The sequence below is a fragment of the Sciurus carolinensis genome, chromosome 11, assembly GCF_902686445.1.
Source record: "Sciurus carolinensis chromosome 11, mSciCar1.2, whole genome shotgun sequence".
NCBI lineage: Eukaryota > Metazoa > Chordata > Mammalia > Rodentia > Sciuridae > Sciurus > Sciurus carolinensis.
This window is the reverse complement of record NC_062223.1, coordinates 91,585,329-91,600,140: the sequence shown is the minus strand read 5'-3', so window position 1 is coordinate 91,600,140 and position 14,812 is coordinate 91,585,329. Positions and strand designations below refer to the sequence as shown.

The 14,812-nt window shown below is 35.1% G+C and overlaps 1 protein-coding gene and 1 long non-coding RNA gene across 3 annotated transcripts in view; one reads left to right on the top strand and one right to left on the bottom strand.

Moving 5' to 3' along the window:
- Positions 1 to 404: 404 nt before the first annotated feature.
- LOC124960337 (uncharacterized) lies at positions 405 to 4,568 on the bottom strand. The gene is made up of 3 exons (XR_007104062.1): positions 4,522 to 4,568; positions 3,786 to 3,855; positions 405 to 462 (listed from the first exon to the last, which is right to left on the bottom strand). It is a non-coding gene; the product is annotated as an uncharacterized LOC124960337 (long non-coding RNA).
- Positions 4,569 to 4,607: 39 nt separating this feature from the next.
- The window catches only part of Chordc1 (cysteine and histidine rich domain containing 1), a 30,251-nt gene continuing 20,046 nt past the window's right edge, over positions 4,608 to 14,812 (top strand). The window contains exons 1-6 of one of the 2 annotated variants that reach the window (XM_047519064.1): positions 4,608 to 4,813; positions 8,177 to 8,226; positions 10,628 to 10,684; positions 11,366 to 11,523; positions 13,560 to 13,663; positions 14,167 to 14,225. In XM_047519064.1, the coding sequence (XP_047375020.1) occupies positions 4,750 to 4,813; positions 8,177 to 8,226; positions 10,628 to 10,684; positions 11,366 to 11,523; positions 13,560 to 13,663; positions 14,167 to 14,225 (492 nt within the window). In that variant the 5' untranslated portion in view covers positions 4,608 to 4,749. The remainder of the gene's footprint in view (positions 4,814 to 8,176; positions 8,227 to 10,627; positions 10,685 to 11,365; positions 11,524 to 13,559; positions 13,664 to 14,166; positions 14,226 to 14,812) is intronic. The other variant, XM_047519063.1, reaches the window with a different exon arrangement.

Below are 14,812 nucleotides of genomic sequence, written 5' to 3'. Positions count from 1 at the left end.
ATGTTTGGATATCAAGTTGACAAGGGGTGGACTTGTAATGGTTAATTTGAATTGTCAACTTGATTGGATTAAAAGATGCCTATGATTAAGAGGCTTCTGGGTGTGTCAACAAGGACGTGACTATGAATGATTTGAACGGCGGATAGTGAACTGAAGTGGAGACCCTCCCTCAGTGTGGGCAGCACAGTCCAACAAATGGTGACTTGTATGGAATAAAAGTTGGAAGAATAAGCAAGCAAATGCAAGCTCGATTGTTCTTCAACAGATTCTTCATTGCCGCTTCAATCATCTGAGGATATTCAACCCTTGCGTTTTCCCTCTTCCAAAGCAGACTCTGCCAGTGATTCTCCAGGGAGTTTCCAGAAGCCTTGATCTCAGACTAGGGTAGCACTGTTGATCCTTCTTATTCTGGGGCCTCTGCCTCTTGGACTTCACAGCTACTGGTTCTTCCAGCTCTCCAACCTACAGAAGGCCATTGTGGATTAACCAGCTTCTGGTCCTGTAGGTGATCTAATAAATCTCCTTTTTATAATCATACTTTCTGTTGAGTCTGTTCCTCTAGAGAACCCTAATACATGATGAGATCTTTTTTTTTTTTTTTTTTTGAGGTCCTTACTATACCCATTCTGGAGTCCTAACATACATGGTAAAACATTTTGTTATTCCTCAATACTCTAAGGTTGGGTTAAGGTTAAGGTTAAAGTCTTTATTGGTCTCTAATGCTTCCTACATGGTTTGGCACAACTATACCTTACTTAGAAAACAATAAAAATAAAGAAGCAGTCACACAACCATACACATAAAAGGAAAGTATAACTGAGATAAAAGAGACTAAAAATCTTGATCATTTTTATTGCTAAACTTTCATGTACTTATTACTCAGTGCTTACCCTATACTGTTTTATATGTGTTGTTTCAGTTAACCTTCACATTATAAATAATCAATATTTTATAGATAAGAAAACTGAGGACTATAGATGTTAAATAACTTATAAAGTAATATGTTCTGGGCCACTGTAAGTACTGAATTTTTTCAATTACTAATCAGAAGGGAAAAAGTTAAACTTGTCTGCAAAATAAAAGATTCTTGGAGTGAAGAAAAGAATAAAAAGAAGCAATCTATCTGTTGCTTACTAAAGAAACAACCAAAACAAAATGACTAAGGTTAAATATGAACAGATGACCTGCGGTTTATTAGGCAAAAATGAAGAAAAGAGAATAAGTGAAATCTACATCAAGGTAGATTTTAAGACAAAAATACTAAATGATACAAAGAAGCATTTCTTATATTAAAAGCATAAAATGAACTAGGTAACTATAAAAGACATGTACCTTTACAGGATAAATAAGGTCAAATGCACAAAATCCTCAAAATATAATCATAACAAGTGAAATTACACATCTTCCTGAGTATTAGATAGATCAAATAAAATGTCAAAGTTTTTGTTCTCACAATATTAGTTATTTCAAAGATAAAGCCATATACCATACTTTAAAAAACATTATCTATGACAAGTAAAAAGCAAAATATTATAAATCTGTCATCATAGCCACTGTTATCAAAGATCAATGCATAATATTTTCTTTTTTTTTAATAGAAGTGTTTTCAATAATTATCCTCAATGAAAAATGAAAAAGCACCCTAACTTGAATAATCCTAAATGAAGGTACTATCTGTGTAGTACTTCCTGACAAGGTACAAGAAGGCAAACTCGTGAAGAGGTTCATTTCAGGGCTGCCTTTCTGTGATTTTTAATGTGTACTAAGTGCCACATTCAACAATGAAAAATGTAACCCTCTGGATTGCATTTGGCTAACATCAGATCAGTATTCAGCTAAGTTAATATCCTCGTAAAAGGAGGAAAAGGGGAAAGATGAGTTAATTGTGATGCTTTTATACTTCTTCCTTGATGAAACTGTAAGGACTATTAAGTAGGGGTGTGTGTGTGTGTGTGTGTGTGTGTGTGTGTGTGTGAAAATTTCAGATTTCTTTTCTTAAAATAATGGTTTGCTCTACGAGTCAGTTAACACTAAACCTCCCAGATCTATTCCTTGTGGGATTTTCTCTGGGCCTGGTTAAGGTGAGTGGCCCAGGTAGGAGGTTACTCAGTTAATCAAATATTCATTGTCTTTTCCACCTTCTGAGGCACTGTCTGCCCCTTTCATCTTGCCGTTGTGAACACAATGGGAGAGATGTTGATGGTGATGCTGTGCTGTCTGAAGGTTTCAAGAAAAAGCAATGCCAAACAAACAAGCAAACAGTTTCTACTTCCCAACTCTGCAGGATTAGGGGAGATCCCAAAGTTGTCCTGCATCAGACACATGCTGACATCTCTGTCACTATTTTGGGTGTTAAGACTGGCAGTGGGTGACTCAATTTTTGAGTATATGTTGAAATTATAATATTTTAGATACATTGGGATAAACATACTTGAAATTAATTTCAACTTTTTATTTTCTTTAGTGTGGCTATTAGAAAATGTAAAATTACATTAGAAAATGTAAAATAGATGGATATAAAATGGATGGATATAAGAAGGACTGTATAAATCATACATATAACTAACAGAAAGTTTCTTAGTTTGTGGTTAGCACTAGACTAGAAAAGGAGTTGAAAGTTGAAATAGAATGGAATGCACTGTTTATGGATTTTTTTTAATCACAAGAAAAATTAAATTTTATCACATTAAAATACCCAGAGTAGGAGCACAAACTTTCCACATACTATGACTCCATTCCTTCTTTTATTCTTTTTTAAAACATCTATATTTATAAATGCCAGGGAGGCATAAATTTAACATAAATTGAACATAAATTTATGAAAGTTACTTTAGTAATTCAATATTGCTGAATGATGGAATTATTGTTGACTTAGTTATTTTATTCTTAATATGCTTCTGCATTTTCAAATTTTCTTTTATAAGCAATCATTTTCTGATTGTAAAATGCTGTAAGTAAAAAAAATGGCACTAAACATTAAAATTATTTAAGATGGAATATAGTAACAATCCTAGTAATATGGCCATGCTACTAGGATACTCAAAGACGGGTCAAGATGGAAAATTCTTTGAGTGTTTGATCTTTCCATTCCTAATTATGTATGATTCATTTCTATGGTCTATCATATCTATGGTTGGTGAAATTTAAAAAATGGTACTGACTTTGGAAACCAATTGAATATATATATTATCTTTAAAAATCTCAAAATTACTTAAAAGAGTTTTGACCTTTACCCCAGTATTGCCACTTTTCAAACATTATTCCAAGAGGGAAACTTAAAATAAAATATACATATAAAATAAATATGTACAATTATAGGTATATAAAATAAATATAAATATATAATTTTGTATATGTATAAACTAAATTCATCTTTGAATCTTAGGTACAATTGAGAAGGCTGGTGAGATCAAAGAAGAAAAAGTTAAATTACAGTGTATTATAAAAAGTACAGTAAGCCACTAATAGGTGCACGCAAACAACACTAATTCCAACTTAAATATTTCCCAAACTTGGTATATTATTCAATACAACACCTCATCTTTGTAAACGGAACTTATGAAACAAAATAGAAAAGAATTCATGCTAGGTTAAGTGAAGGATAAATTTCGGGAGTTTCAGCCACGATTATTACATAAAAGCTGTATACTGCTAGTTATAAGCAAAGGAAGAGAATATGTGAAAATGAATAGACTTTTTAAACTGCGGTGAGAGGATTGAACAGATTTCTCAGGAACTAACGTGGGATCCATGGAAGCATTACAAAACTTTCTACTTTTACTTACTAGCTACTACCATTTTAAGATTATCTCGTGTTATCCGTCATCAAAAGCATTTTCCTTCCAAACGCCCCATCTGGGAAATACAAATTACAAGTGTTTGTAAGCACATATTACTGTCCTTTATATTTAAAAAGCACTTTGCTATTTTTCCAGAATTGGAGAACTGAGTACTGGCAAAGAGGTAACCAGGGGCTAATTTGAAATATCAACCACTATCTTAGGGTCTTGGAGCAATCGTGACCATTTCTAGCATTACATTTAATCCATAATTTTCTGTTAATCTTAAATGCTTTCTATTTGCAAAGTGATCTGGCCGCATTGTTGGTAATATTGCCCTAGATGCCAGCCCTGCCGACAGCAGGTCAGTGGACGGGCACGGACGTGGACACTGACACGCACCCACATGGAGGGATTTGTATTCTACTCCTCTTTCTCTCAGCTCCGCAGTCTGCGCGGGGGCGGCGGGGGTGGAAATACCGTAGGATTCTGCACGCACTTTGAAGCAGACCAGGGGTAAAGGGCGACACTGAGGTACAGCCCAAATGAAGGACGCGGGGACGTGGAGGAACGCAGAGGGGAGGCCAGCTCGGGGCAGCAGGGACCACAGTCAACAAGGCGCCACTCCTTCGGAGGCAGCCGCTCAGCCCCCGGACACTCTATTCTGCTCCGTGAGCGTCTGTCTACACGTGCCCAGGCTCCACCTCCGACCCCCGCTGTCACCCACCCGAGCCCAACCTACCCCGGGCGCGCCAGCCACAAGGAAACCAGCCACCGCCTCCGCCTCTTTCTTCTCTTCTGCGCCTGCGCGACCGGAAAATTCGCGAAGGTTCCTGAAGCGGAACCGGCGCGATTTCCGGAAGCCGACAGCCGCCTTAGGAGTCAGGCCAGTGGTTGGTAGAGCAGAGTGGGTCGCGCCGTCTTGCCGTTCTGGGTGTCTGGGCCTTGCCCGTAACGGTGGGAAGAGACAATGGCCCTGCTGTGCTACAATCGGGGCTGCGGCCAGCGCTTCGACCCTGAGAACAATTCTGATGGTAAGGAACCGCGCCGCCGGCGCGCCAGCCCTCTCGCCACTCTGTCCTCTCTCGGGAGGCCTTGCGATCCTCCGCGAGCTGCGGTGGCGCCGCGCGGGCCGGCGCGCCTCCTCGGCCGGCGCCCCTCCTGGGCCTGCGCAGCTGCCTGTGTTCCCCCGGCGCGGCGCCTAGCGAGCGCAGGCACCCGGCAGCCTTCGGCGTCCGTGGGAGCCCCGCGCCCGAGCCCCGCGCCGGACCCACGTGCCTGCCGGGTCGACCCTCACTCTCGCATTTCGCCTCCAGTTTTGAATAATCACCCTGAGCCTGCGTCCCCGCAGTCTCCTCGGGGGATTAAAAATCGAGGAGTCCTGCCAGCTCGCCTCGCAGTTCCCCAGCATTACCGGCTGCGATTTCTGCTGGGGAGTGCGGCGTGGAGGAGACGGCAACCGGCAGGGAGGGATGGGCGTCCGGTCAGCCCCGCACTTAAGTTGTGCCTCGTTTTGGTGTAGAAGTTTGTCTTGGAAGTCTGCGCCACCCGTTGTTACAGATTACTTTTAAAGAAGTTTTTCTTTGGTTAGAGAAATGGCTCGATCTTTTTCCGCTGAGTTTTCACACATCCGACCTGATGGTACGTTTCATCACCCGTTGCAAAAGAATTTGAATATTCTTTGCGATGACCTCCGCATTTTAATAGCGTGGCATTTTCACAGTGCGCAAACGAATGAGCCCTGCAGCACCTAGGTGTAGATTTCCAAATGTGAAGTGAAAGCGATTACACTAGGTTAACGCTGGAAAGTGACCCCCGATTTTGATTTTAGTTCTTAAAGGGGAGAAGGTAATAAGCTATTTCTTTAAATGTCATAGGAAATGATCGCTCTTTTTAAAATTAAGTGTTTTTTAAATCCCAGACGTTGGTCTATCTCTTTACCACAGCAGCCCTGGTAAGTATGTAGTCATAGAACCATTTAATAGATCTACAGAGTTCAACATGGCAGTAACGTGGTTCAGCTTTGTGAAAGAGATTAAGACGTTTGAAATATTTATCTCGGCGGGCAGGTAAATTGGTGACGTCATTTAAAATAAGGTCGTTGGTGCAAGATTTTAAGAAAAAGGTAAATCTGGTTTATGTATATTCAAGTTACTGTCTTTGACATTTTATGATATAAATGTGATATTACCCAAAGGGAATTGTTTCAGTCGGTAACAAAATTGAGAAAAGAGGGATTTTAAGATCATATGTTGGTTATGTTTATCACGTGTAAAAAATGAATGGTGTATGCTTTGTTGCATGGGACAGTGTTTTTAGGGAGTTACATTTGGGTCTACAGTTCAGGGGAGCTTTATTTGTTGAAAGTCAGTGTGCCCAGTTGAGTAATCATGCTATGCCTGAAAAAGAGAAGAGAGGCCAGGAAAACCAACAGTGTTAACAGCCTTAAGGATTGGTGGTCAACAGTACCAGATGCAGTAGGAAATTCCAATAAGATTGCTGAAAGTTTATTCACTTAAAGTGGGAATTATTTTTAGAGACTTTGGATTAATTGGTTAAGTGAATAGAAGGTCAAGGAAATGTTAATAAGGATTTAGAAGACAACTAAAAGCAAACTGTAGACTTGACTAGAAGTAAAGTTTTATAGAATACTAGACGATTGACTTTGTACAGTAACTAAAATGGCATGTTAAAGGGGTAAAGCAAGTTCCAAGTTCTGTCTTGCATGGAGCTAGATGGCAGTTTCCATCATTCTTTAAAAAACTTAATCTACACTCAGTACTCTTTTTCTTGGTGGTGTGACATAATTACCAAGCTTATTAATTTCTTTTAATATTTTTTCCCTGTGAACAAAAATCAGACACTTTAGTTTGTAATACAAGTTAAACAGGTGTTCAGAATAGATATGGTTGGTGACTTGAATATGTTAAAATACTTATGGGAAAAGCAAAACTTTACAAATAGTATTTATTTAATCCTCATATATGAGGTAACTGAAGCAGCAATAAAATGAGAATTTTAGCCAGGGTTAGACCCAGTGTGAGAAGCCCTTGATACTAAACCACTACAGTGTTGTAGTTCTTAACCTATAAAATGTTGATTTGAACAAAACTGGCAAGCCTGATAAAAGCTAGAGAAGAACATGTTCATCTGCTTGTTACTAGTTTTTGGAAACAGTGATTTTCTAATTTTGTCCATACTAGTTATAGGATTAAGATCTGAGTCATTTCTGCTGCCATTCTGCCAGAACTGACCACTGTTAAGAGTGCTTTATGCCTCAGACTGTTTATATTATACATTGTAGACTTTATGTCTCTGTACATTAAATGTAATATTGGACAATACTATACCCCTTCTCTACTTCTATTCCCCCTCAGCTTCCTGTCCTGCATATACATTTCAACTTCAATCTCCTTTTTCAGTTCTTATTTTTTCTATTACATAGTCTCTTCCTAATCCATAGGCTTATTTGCTGTGCTAGGAAAATATCTAACACTTTCTTACCACATTAGTATAGTATTTACATAACACATGGTTACTGTTTAAGGAAGTAATATTTCTCTGGGCACAAGGAATTATTCATTTTAAGGTAACATAGGAATCAAAAGTAGAGAAAGGGAAGAGAAACAGACTAAAGAGGTTGAGTGAGGTAGCCTTATAAGAAGATTAGAGGTGTGGAGTTGACCTGTTTTCTGTAAGTTCATTATACTATCTAGCCAGAGAATAAGTTTGTCTTTATTATCTAATTTTTTAACAAAATACTCTACATTGCTAATTGTAATAAATTCATTTTCTTAAGAGAGTTAAGTAAAGATTGATGGTATAATGGGACTGAGAAACTAAAGCACTTAATAATGATCAGTGACAACCCCAGTGAATGTAGGATTTAAATCCACTTCTTTTTAATGAGGTTAAATTAGCAGCTAGATATTACAAGTTGTTTAAAATGTGAAGCCTATTCTTCTAAAATATGTTTTGAGGAAATCTCTTGAGCAACCTTTATGGATCTGTTCATGTAGGTACATTTAAGTTCAATAGTATTTTTGTTAAAACAGAATAGACATGTTCAGAATCTTAAGTCTTTAAGTTTGATGCTAAACAACTTTCACTACAAAGATGAGAGGAATATAGAATATGTAATCTGTTGTTCTTAAACTGTTCTGTGTCCCCCCCCCCCCCGCATTTTTATCTATAAGCATTCATGCCCTTGAATTTAATCTTAACAGTTAACTATTGCACTTTGGTGTGCATTAACCACAAGCATTAGTGGATTTTTAAGGAATAGTGTTGCATACATTTGGACAAGGAATTAAATCTTAGCAACTGAAGGGAATAATGACGTGTACATTTTTCTACATTGTAAAGAATGCCTTTTTTTCCTTTTCATTTTTGACCAGATGCTTGCACGTATCACCCAGGTGTTCCAGTCTTTCATGATGCTTTAAAGGTAGGAACTAGATATGTTTTCAGTTTGTTCCTATTTGTTTAATAAATTTAGAAATGTAATATTAAATCTTTTGTTATCTTTTTTGCTTGGCTTGTGAATTTCTGCTTTTTTAGTAACCACTGTGGGAGGCTTTATGCATGTATTACACTAAAAGCAAAGAAGACGGTGGATGGTGATGTTTTCCAGTTATAAAAATATTTATTTGTATTCAAAATCATTTTCCTAATGATTTCTCTACTTTCTAATTTTGAAGGGAAATAGAAGTAGTTATAATAAATCTCAGTCTTTCTGTCTTATCACTGTTGCCCAATAAGAAAAGCTTTGAAGCTTTGAATTTTAGGAATGATTGTTATAAACATGCTAAGTGTAGAACATGTTTACTAAAGAGAGACAGTACCCGTTTTTCAACTGTATTTCCTTAGTGTTCCGGAGAATTAGAGAAATAATAGAATGTTTTTTTGGCCAGATTTTTTATGAAATAAAGAAAAATAAAAACAAAACTCAAGATACATTGGAGGAGTTTCCTTTGTATATCTAAAAGAAAATGCTGCCATGTGGCTACCGTGGTTTTAGGTACTACTACTTATATGCTCAGGAACATAAACAGTCTTACATGTTTAAATGTTGTTGATTCCTTTTGAATTTTCGAATTATTCTTCTAAAGAGCAGTTGAACTCTTGGCATTTAATTGACACAGTCAAATTCAAAGTTGTGTAGTAAATAACAATTTTATGTTAGCTTAGTTCTGAGTGAGAATAACAGAACTTCATAGGGGCACTTTGAGATCTGACTCTTACAAAACTTTAGAAGACTGGAAACTGTGGTTCTCTGGGGATATTTATTTTGCCTGGGGGTGGGAGGTTTCTCTTTCCTGGATTGCCATTTTTTGTTCATTTTTCTTTCTTTTTTCTCCCCCTATACAATTTCCTCCTGTTTACTAACATTAGAAATACTTGACTTTGCAGTCTGTAGCTTCCTGTTTTCTCTCATTCAGTTCATTTGTTTGTTCTCCAGTGTTACCTCTGTGCCAATGATTTTTGCAGCATATCACCATGTATGTGTCTTTTGCAAGTTTTCTAAAGTATTTTTTTGTTTCTCACTTCTGCAGGAATACTGTTTATTATTTCCGTTATATTAACACTTTTTCTAGACTTAGACTTTCCAAGACAATTGGATTTCACAACCCAGACTATTTGGATGAAATTTGTTTATCAGTATAAACTCACTAGTTTTCTATTTAACCAGTTAAGAAATTTAACTTGTATTAGCAGAAGAAAGGACATCTTTTTTTATTCTTCTAATAAATTGTTCTGTTTAGTTATACATGACAGCAGAATGGCAAGAGTACATTTTAATTCATTTTATACAAATGGAGTGTAACTTTTCATTTCTTTAGTTGTGTATGATGTAGAGTAATTCGTGTAATCGTGTGTACATTAGGGTAATGATGTTTGTCTCATTCTATTGTCTAAAAAATGATGTCTTAATTCTAGAAGACTATAATACTCATAAAGTTCTTCTCAAGAAAAGACAGTTAACAACCTTATACCCACATACTTAATATTGATTCTTTTCTTATTACTGAGGACTAGCATAAGACCCAGATAGGAATTTAAAGCAGCTAGCTTGTGTCATATGTGCATCACAGTTTCTGATTTAATTCTGTATGTATGATAAAACAATGACTCTTTCTAACTGGATAATTGTTTTGAGATAACTATTATCAATGCTGTTAAGCCCTCCAATTAAGGTGTTGAGGATTGGTTTTCTGCATTTCAGTTCAGAGTAAAAGAGAAAATGAAATTTTAAAGGAAAAAATGAATTATAGATACTTTTATACTTTCTTTTGCTTGTATTAACAAAAGAAAGGACATGTCTTTCAAGTTTCTGAAAAAAGAAACTTGAAAAGTGCATGCTGTGTAAAAACTCAATACCAAATTCTTTATGCAAAAGAGAAACAGGGAGACCTAGTTGAATATATACAAAGTTGGTCCTTAATCCAAATTTGGGACTTCCCATGTCTCAAGATTGCAGCATTTCTTTCCCCTACTCTCTGTAGTACATTAGTAGAGATGATAATTTCATAGCTGTTTTTTGTTAAGTCACTTGATATTTTGTTTGAAAAAACATACTGTAGTATAGCATAAAATGTTTTTCTTCTGAAAATTAGGGACTATTCTTAAAAATAAGCAATTTGTTTTACTATTTTAAGGTGCTACTTTCTTTCATGATAGGCCATAATACAAATCATTTTTTTTTATTTAATCAGACTGTAAAACACTTTAAAGCTATGAAATATGGAAGTTATTTCAGAATTCACAGAGATGAGTGCAAGAAGAGAGTTTCAGTGAGTTGTGATTTCTGTGGGAATAGTTTTCAAGGTTTTTCTTATGTTTCCTAGGGTTGGTCTTGCTGTAAGAGAAGAACAACTGATTTTTCTGATTTCTTAAGCATTGTGGTAAGTACTTTTTTTCCCCTAGATTATCTCCCTAAAAGTATATTTTATAGGAAGCTCCAGATTTGAGGACAGTGATTTCTGTTATCTATTAACTCTGAATCATCATCAACCATCAGATAGCAGTTTACTTTTAAAATGGAGTTCGCCTCTCTTCCACAGCCTCTATATTATTTATCTGTCTGCTCAGGAGATTAAGGTTTTAAGATATTAATTATTTATTGATCATATTATGTTCTTGATGTTAGCAGTATTAAAAGAACATCACAGAAGAAAATAGTGGGCTACCATTTCAAGTATTTTCAGTTAGGAAAAGTAAACTTACGAAATATAAAGGAACCATTGAGATATACCATTAATTTATATTCCAGTAAGAAAAAAAACTCAGCATTATGGCCTGTATTTTACAAATAAGGAAAAAGATTTCAAAAGATTATCTTGCTCGAGGTCATATAGCTATTAAATAGAACTGGTACACAAATTGAGATCTTGAGTATAAGAACTTTGCCTATAAATAATTTGTAAAGTCTTTCTTAAAATGTTTTATTTAGAGGTACAAACTCATTTTCAAAGTTAACAAATGTAACACATTTAGTTCATTAAAATAAACTAATAAAAGTATTTCTATTGTGGCATATAAAGTAGATGACAAAATAACTCTTAATGAATGCCTTTTACTAACAGGGCTGTACAAAAGGTAGACATAATAGTGAGAAGCCACCTGAACCAGTCAAGCCTGAAGTCAAGACTACTGAAAAGAAAGAACTATCTGAATTGAAACCCAAATTTCAAGAGCACATAATTCAAGCCCCTAAACCAGTAGAAGCGATAAAAAGACCAAGGTATGCTTTTTACAGTTGCTTATTTTTGTGACTTGAATAATAGCATTTGTTCATGGTATTTTCTTTTTTCATTTTGCATGATAACATTTTTCTCTTAAATGAACCTTTAATTTTATTCCCACCCAACATGAGGCATATACACAATGAAACTTCATTGCAGATTTGTTTATCATACCATCGCAATTACAGATTTATGTATATCAGGATAAGGGATTTACACTTTTTTTTTTTTTTTTCCTTTCACTTGGTATGTGACTTTATTGTGGCCTGGTGAAGTTCTGTGAAGTAGTTGTTTTTGTATGAAATCAGTTTGAATTGAAATGGAGCATAGAGACCTAAACATTAATCTTTACTTTCAGATGCCTGAAAACTACTGTTACTAATACTGAGGAATATTTAATGCATTTGATTTAGAAGGCATATTTCTTGAAGTATCTTAAAATAGCTTTTGCTCTTTTTTAACTAGTCAATTCTCAGGAATCATTTTCTGATCAAACAGACCCTGTGTTGGGTTAACTTCTGTTAGGTTGGGTCTTCATAAGTACTGAATTTTTATTTTTTTTATTTTTTACAGACTGCATTTTGATTTATTGTACACAAATGGGGTGCATAATTTCTTTTCTATGATTGTACACGATGTAGATTCATACCATTAATGTAATCATACATGTACATAGGGTAATGATATCTGTCTCATTTCACCATTTTTCATATCCCCCCTCCCTCTCATTTCCTTCTACGTAATCTAAAGTTCCTCCACTCTTTCACTCCCCATCCTCCCACCCCCATTATATATATCATCTTTCACTTATCAGGGAAAACATTTTGGCTTTGGTTTTTGGGGGATTGGCTTATTTCACTTAGCATGATATTCTCTAATTCCGTCCAGTTATTTGCAAATGCCAAAATATTCTTCTTTATGACTGAATATGTGGATGATCCTCAGAAAACTTGGAATGGATCCACCTTTTGACCCAGTTATCCCACTCCTCGGTTTATACCCAAAGGACTTAAAAGTAGCATATTACAGTAACGCAGCCACATCAATGTTTATAGCAGCTCAATTCACAAAAGCTAGCTTGTGGAACCAACCTAGATGCCCATCGACAGATGAATGGATAAAGTACTGAATGTTTTAGAAGCAAACTACAGAACTTTGAGTAGATGGTAATTAAAAAAAAAAAAAAGAGAAATAATTGACAGCATCTATTGAAATTTGTGTTCATACCGTTGAACTTACAGTGTTCTCAATTTTTTCTCTGTTGATCTTACTTGAATACACAAGAGTATTGAATAATATGGGACCAAGATAAGAACTTCAAGAGACTTTCAGTATGTTTGCTCATTAGTGTTCTTGAGTACAGATTATTATAAAGAAACTATTCAAATAATCTTACTCCATCTCCATTTATCCATAATTCTGGGAGACTTATCAAATTCCTTGCTAACCATTTTGAATAATTACTGGAAAATGATAAGAAAACATCTTATCCTAATTCATTTGATGATACTATAGAGTGAATAGACAAAGTGGAAATATGAAACTTATCCATTATGAAATGTTCAGAGGATTTTTTTTAACCTCTTGCCATACAATTGTATCTGAATTTACAGATCCTCAGTGTCCATATACAGCAAACATGTCCACTGGTAGAAATGAGTATGGATTCACAGCCTTTTACTTGGGCATGGCGTGTAGAAGTATTCCATAGCTCCTTCCTCAGTTACTCGTCTTGACAAACGTGGATTCCTAGTCTTTACTCCCTTCCCATTAGCACTAATGATTAATAATTGAAATGCATTACAATAGCATAATTACTTGAGATTTAATACTTTAACATAAGAAGGACCTTTTCTGCTAAAATCTATAATCGTAAAATATAGCAACTATTTTTTAAAATACTTCTTATTAACAATAACTGGATTACAAAGCATTTAACATTTCAAAAGGGGTTTTAAGGTTTTTCTTTATTTAGTTTTATTAAAAGGACATATTTGATATATTAATAAGATAACAAAGTTTCAAATTTCTCCAGCCCAGATGAACCAATGACAAATTTGGAATTAAAAATATCTGCCTCTCTAAAACAAGCACTTGATAAACTTAAACTATCATCTGGAAATGAAGAAGAAAAGAAAGGTAAAGTTTTGTTTTATTTTATTATAATTTTTTTCTATCTAATAAGCTGTCAACCAAAGCTCACTAAATAATGATCATTTAGCACATTCTAGTAAAAAAACTTATTTTTTTCCAAATGCAAAATAACTCAGAATGAATGTGTAGTTTATCGTTGTTATTAAAAATGAGAATCTACTCACTAAAGGTTTTTTCTTCTATGATTTATTAGTTTTAACAAACTTCTTTGCTAATTGAAAAGTTTGCATTTGATGTAAAATATATTTCCTATTCTATGACCTATACCTGATACCATGGGACAAAATTACCCTTTCATAATTTTTCTTTTTTATATGGTTAAGATGTTGGATAAAGTAGTATAGTATAGAATTAAAATACATCATATATCATTTTGAGGATATAGAGAAAACTTAATTACAGTAGATGAATATTATAAGACTATAGAAAATTTGCATCTTAAGAATGGCACTTCAGTGAACTATTTGATTTTTTTTTCTTCATTTTAGAAGATGACAGTGATGAAATTAAGATTGGGACATCATGTAAAAATGGAGGGTGTACAAAGGTATGTATTATAAATCTTGTGATGTTATGAAATAGAATTTTAATTTTGAAGAAAGAGGGTGCAATTCATTCACAATTTAGAAATTAGTCAGGTGCGTATTACATGTATGTGCCATACATTATTGTAGGGATTGGAGATACTGGTTTTTACTAAAAAAGTCTCTTATGGAACTGGCAGTCTAGTATGGGCACAGGTACAAAAAAAAATGGTAAATATGAATTCAAGTAGATATGAAGCAAGTAAAAAAGAGGAAACTATAGTGTTTTTGGTTGAGAGTTATCATTTAATAAGATTGTCAGTTATGTTCTTTTTAACATGGTGATGGAGTCAGAATTCTTCATAATACAGTGGATAAATTGTAAACCTGGGAGATGAATGCTATAGGTAGAGGAAGCAGCCTGAGTAGAGGCGTTAGAGCTTGATTATTTAAGGAATAACAAGATCATTGGAGGTTGGTCAGCAGTGTGGAAGTAGTGAATAAATTAGACAAGATACGGAGGTCCTTATAAAATGATGAGGAATTTTGTCTTTATTCTGTGTTGGGAAATTACCTGTCTAGGAGTTTTAAAAGGATTTCTGTTACTAGC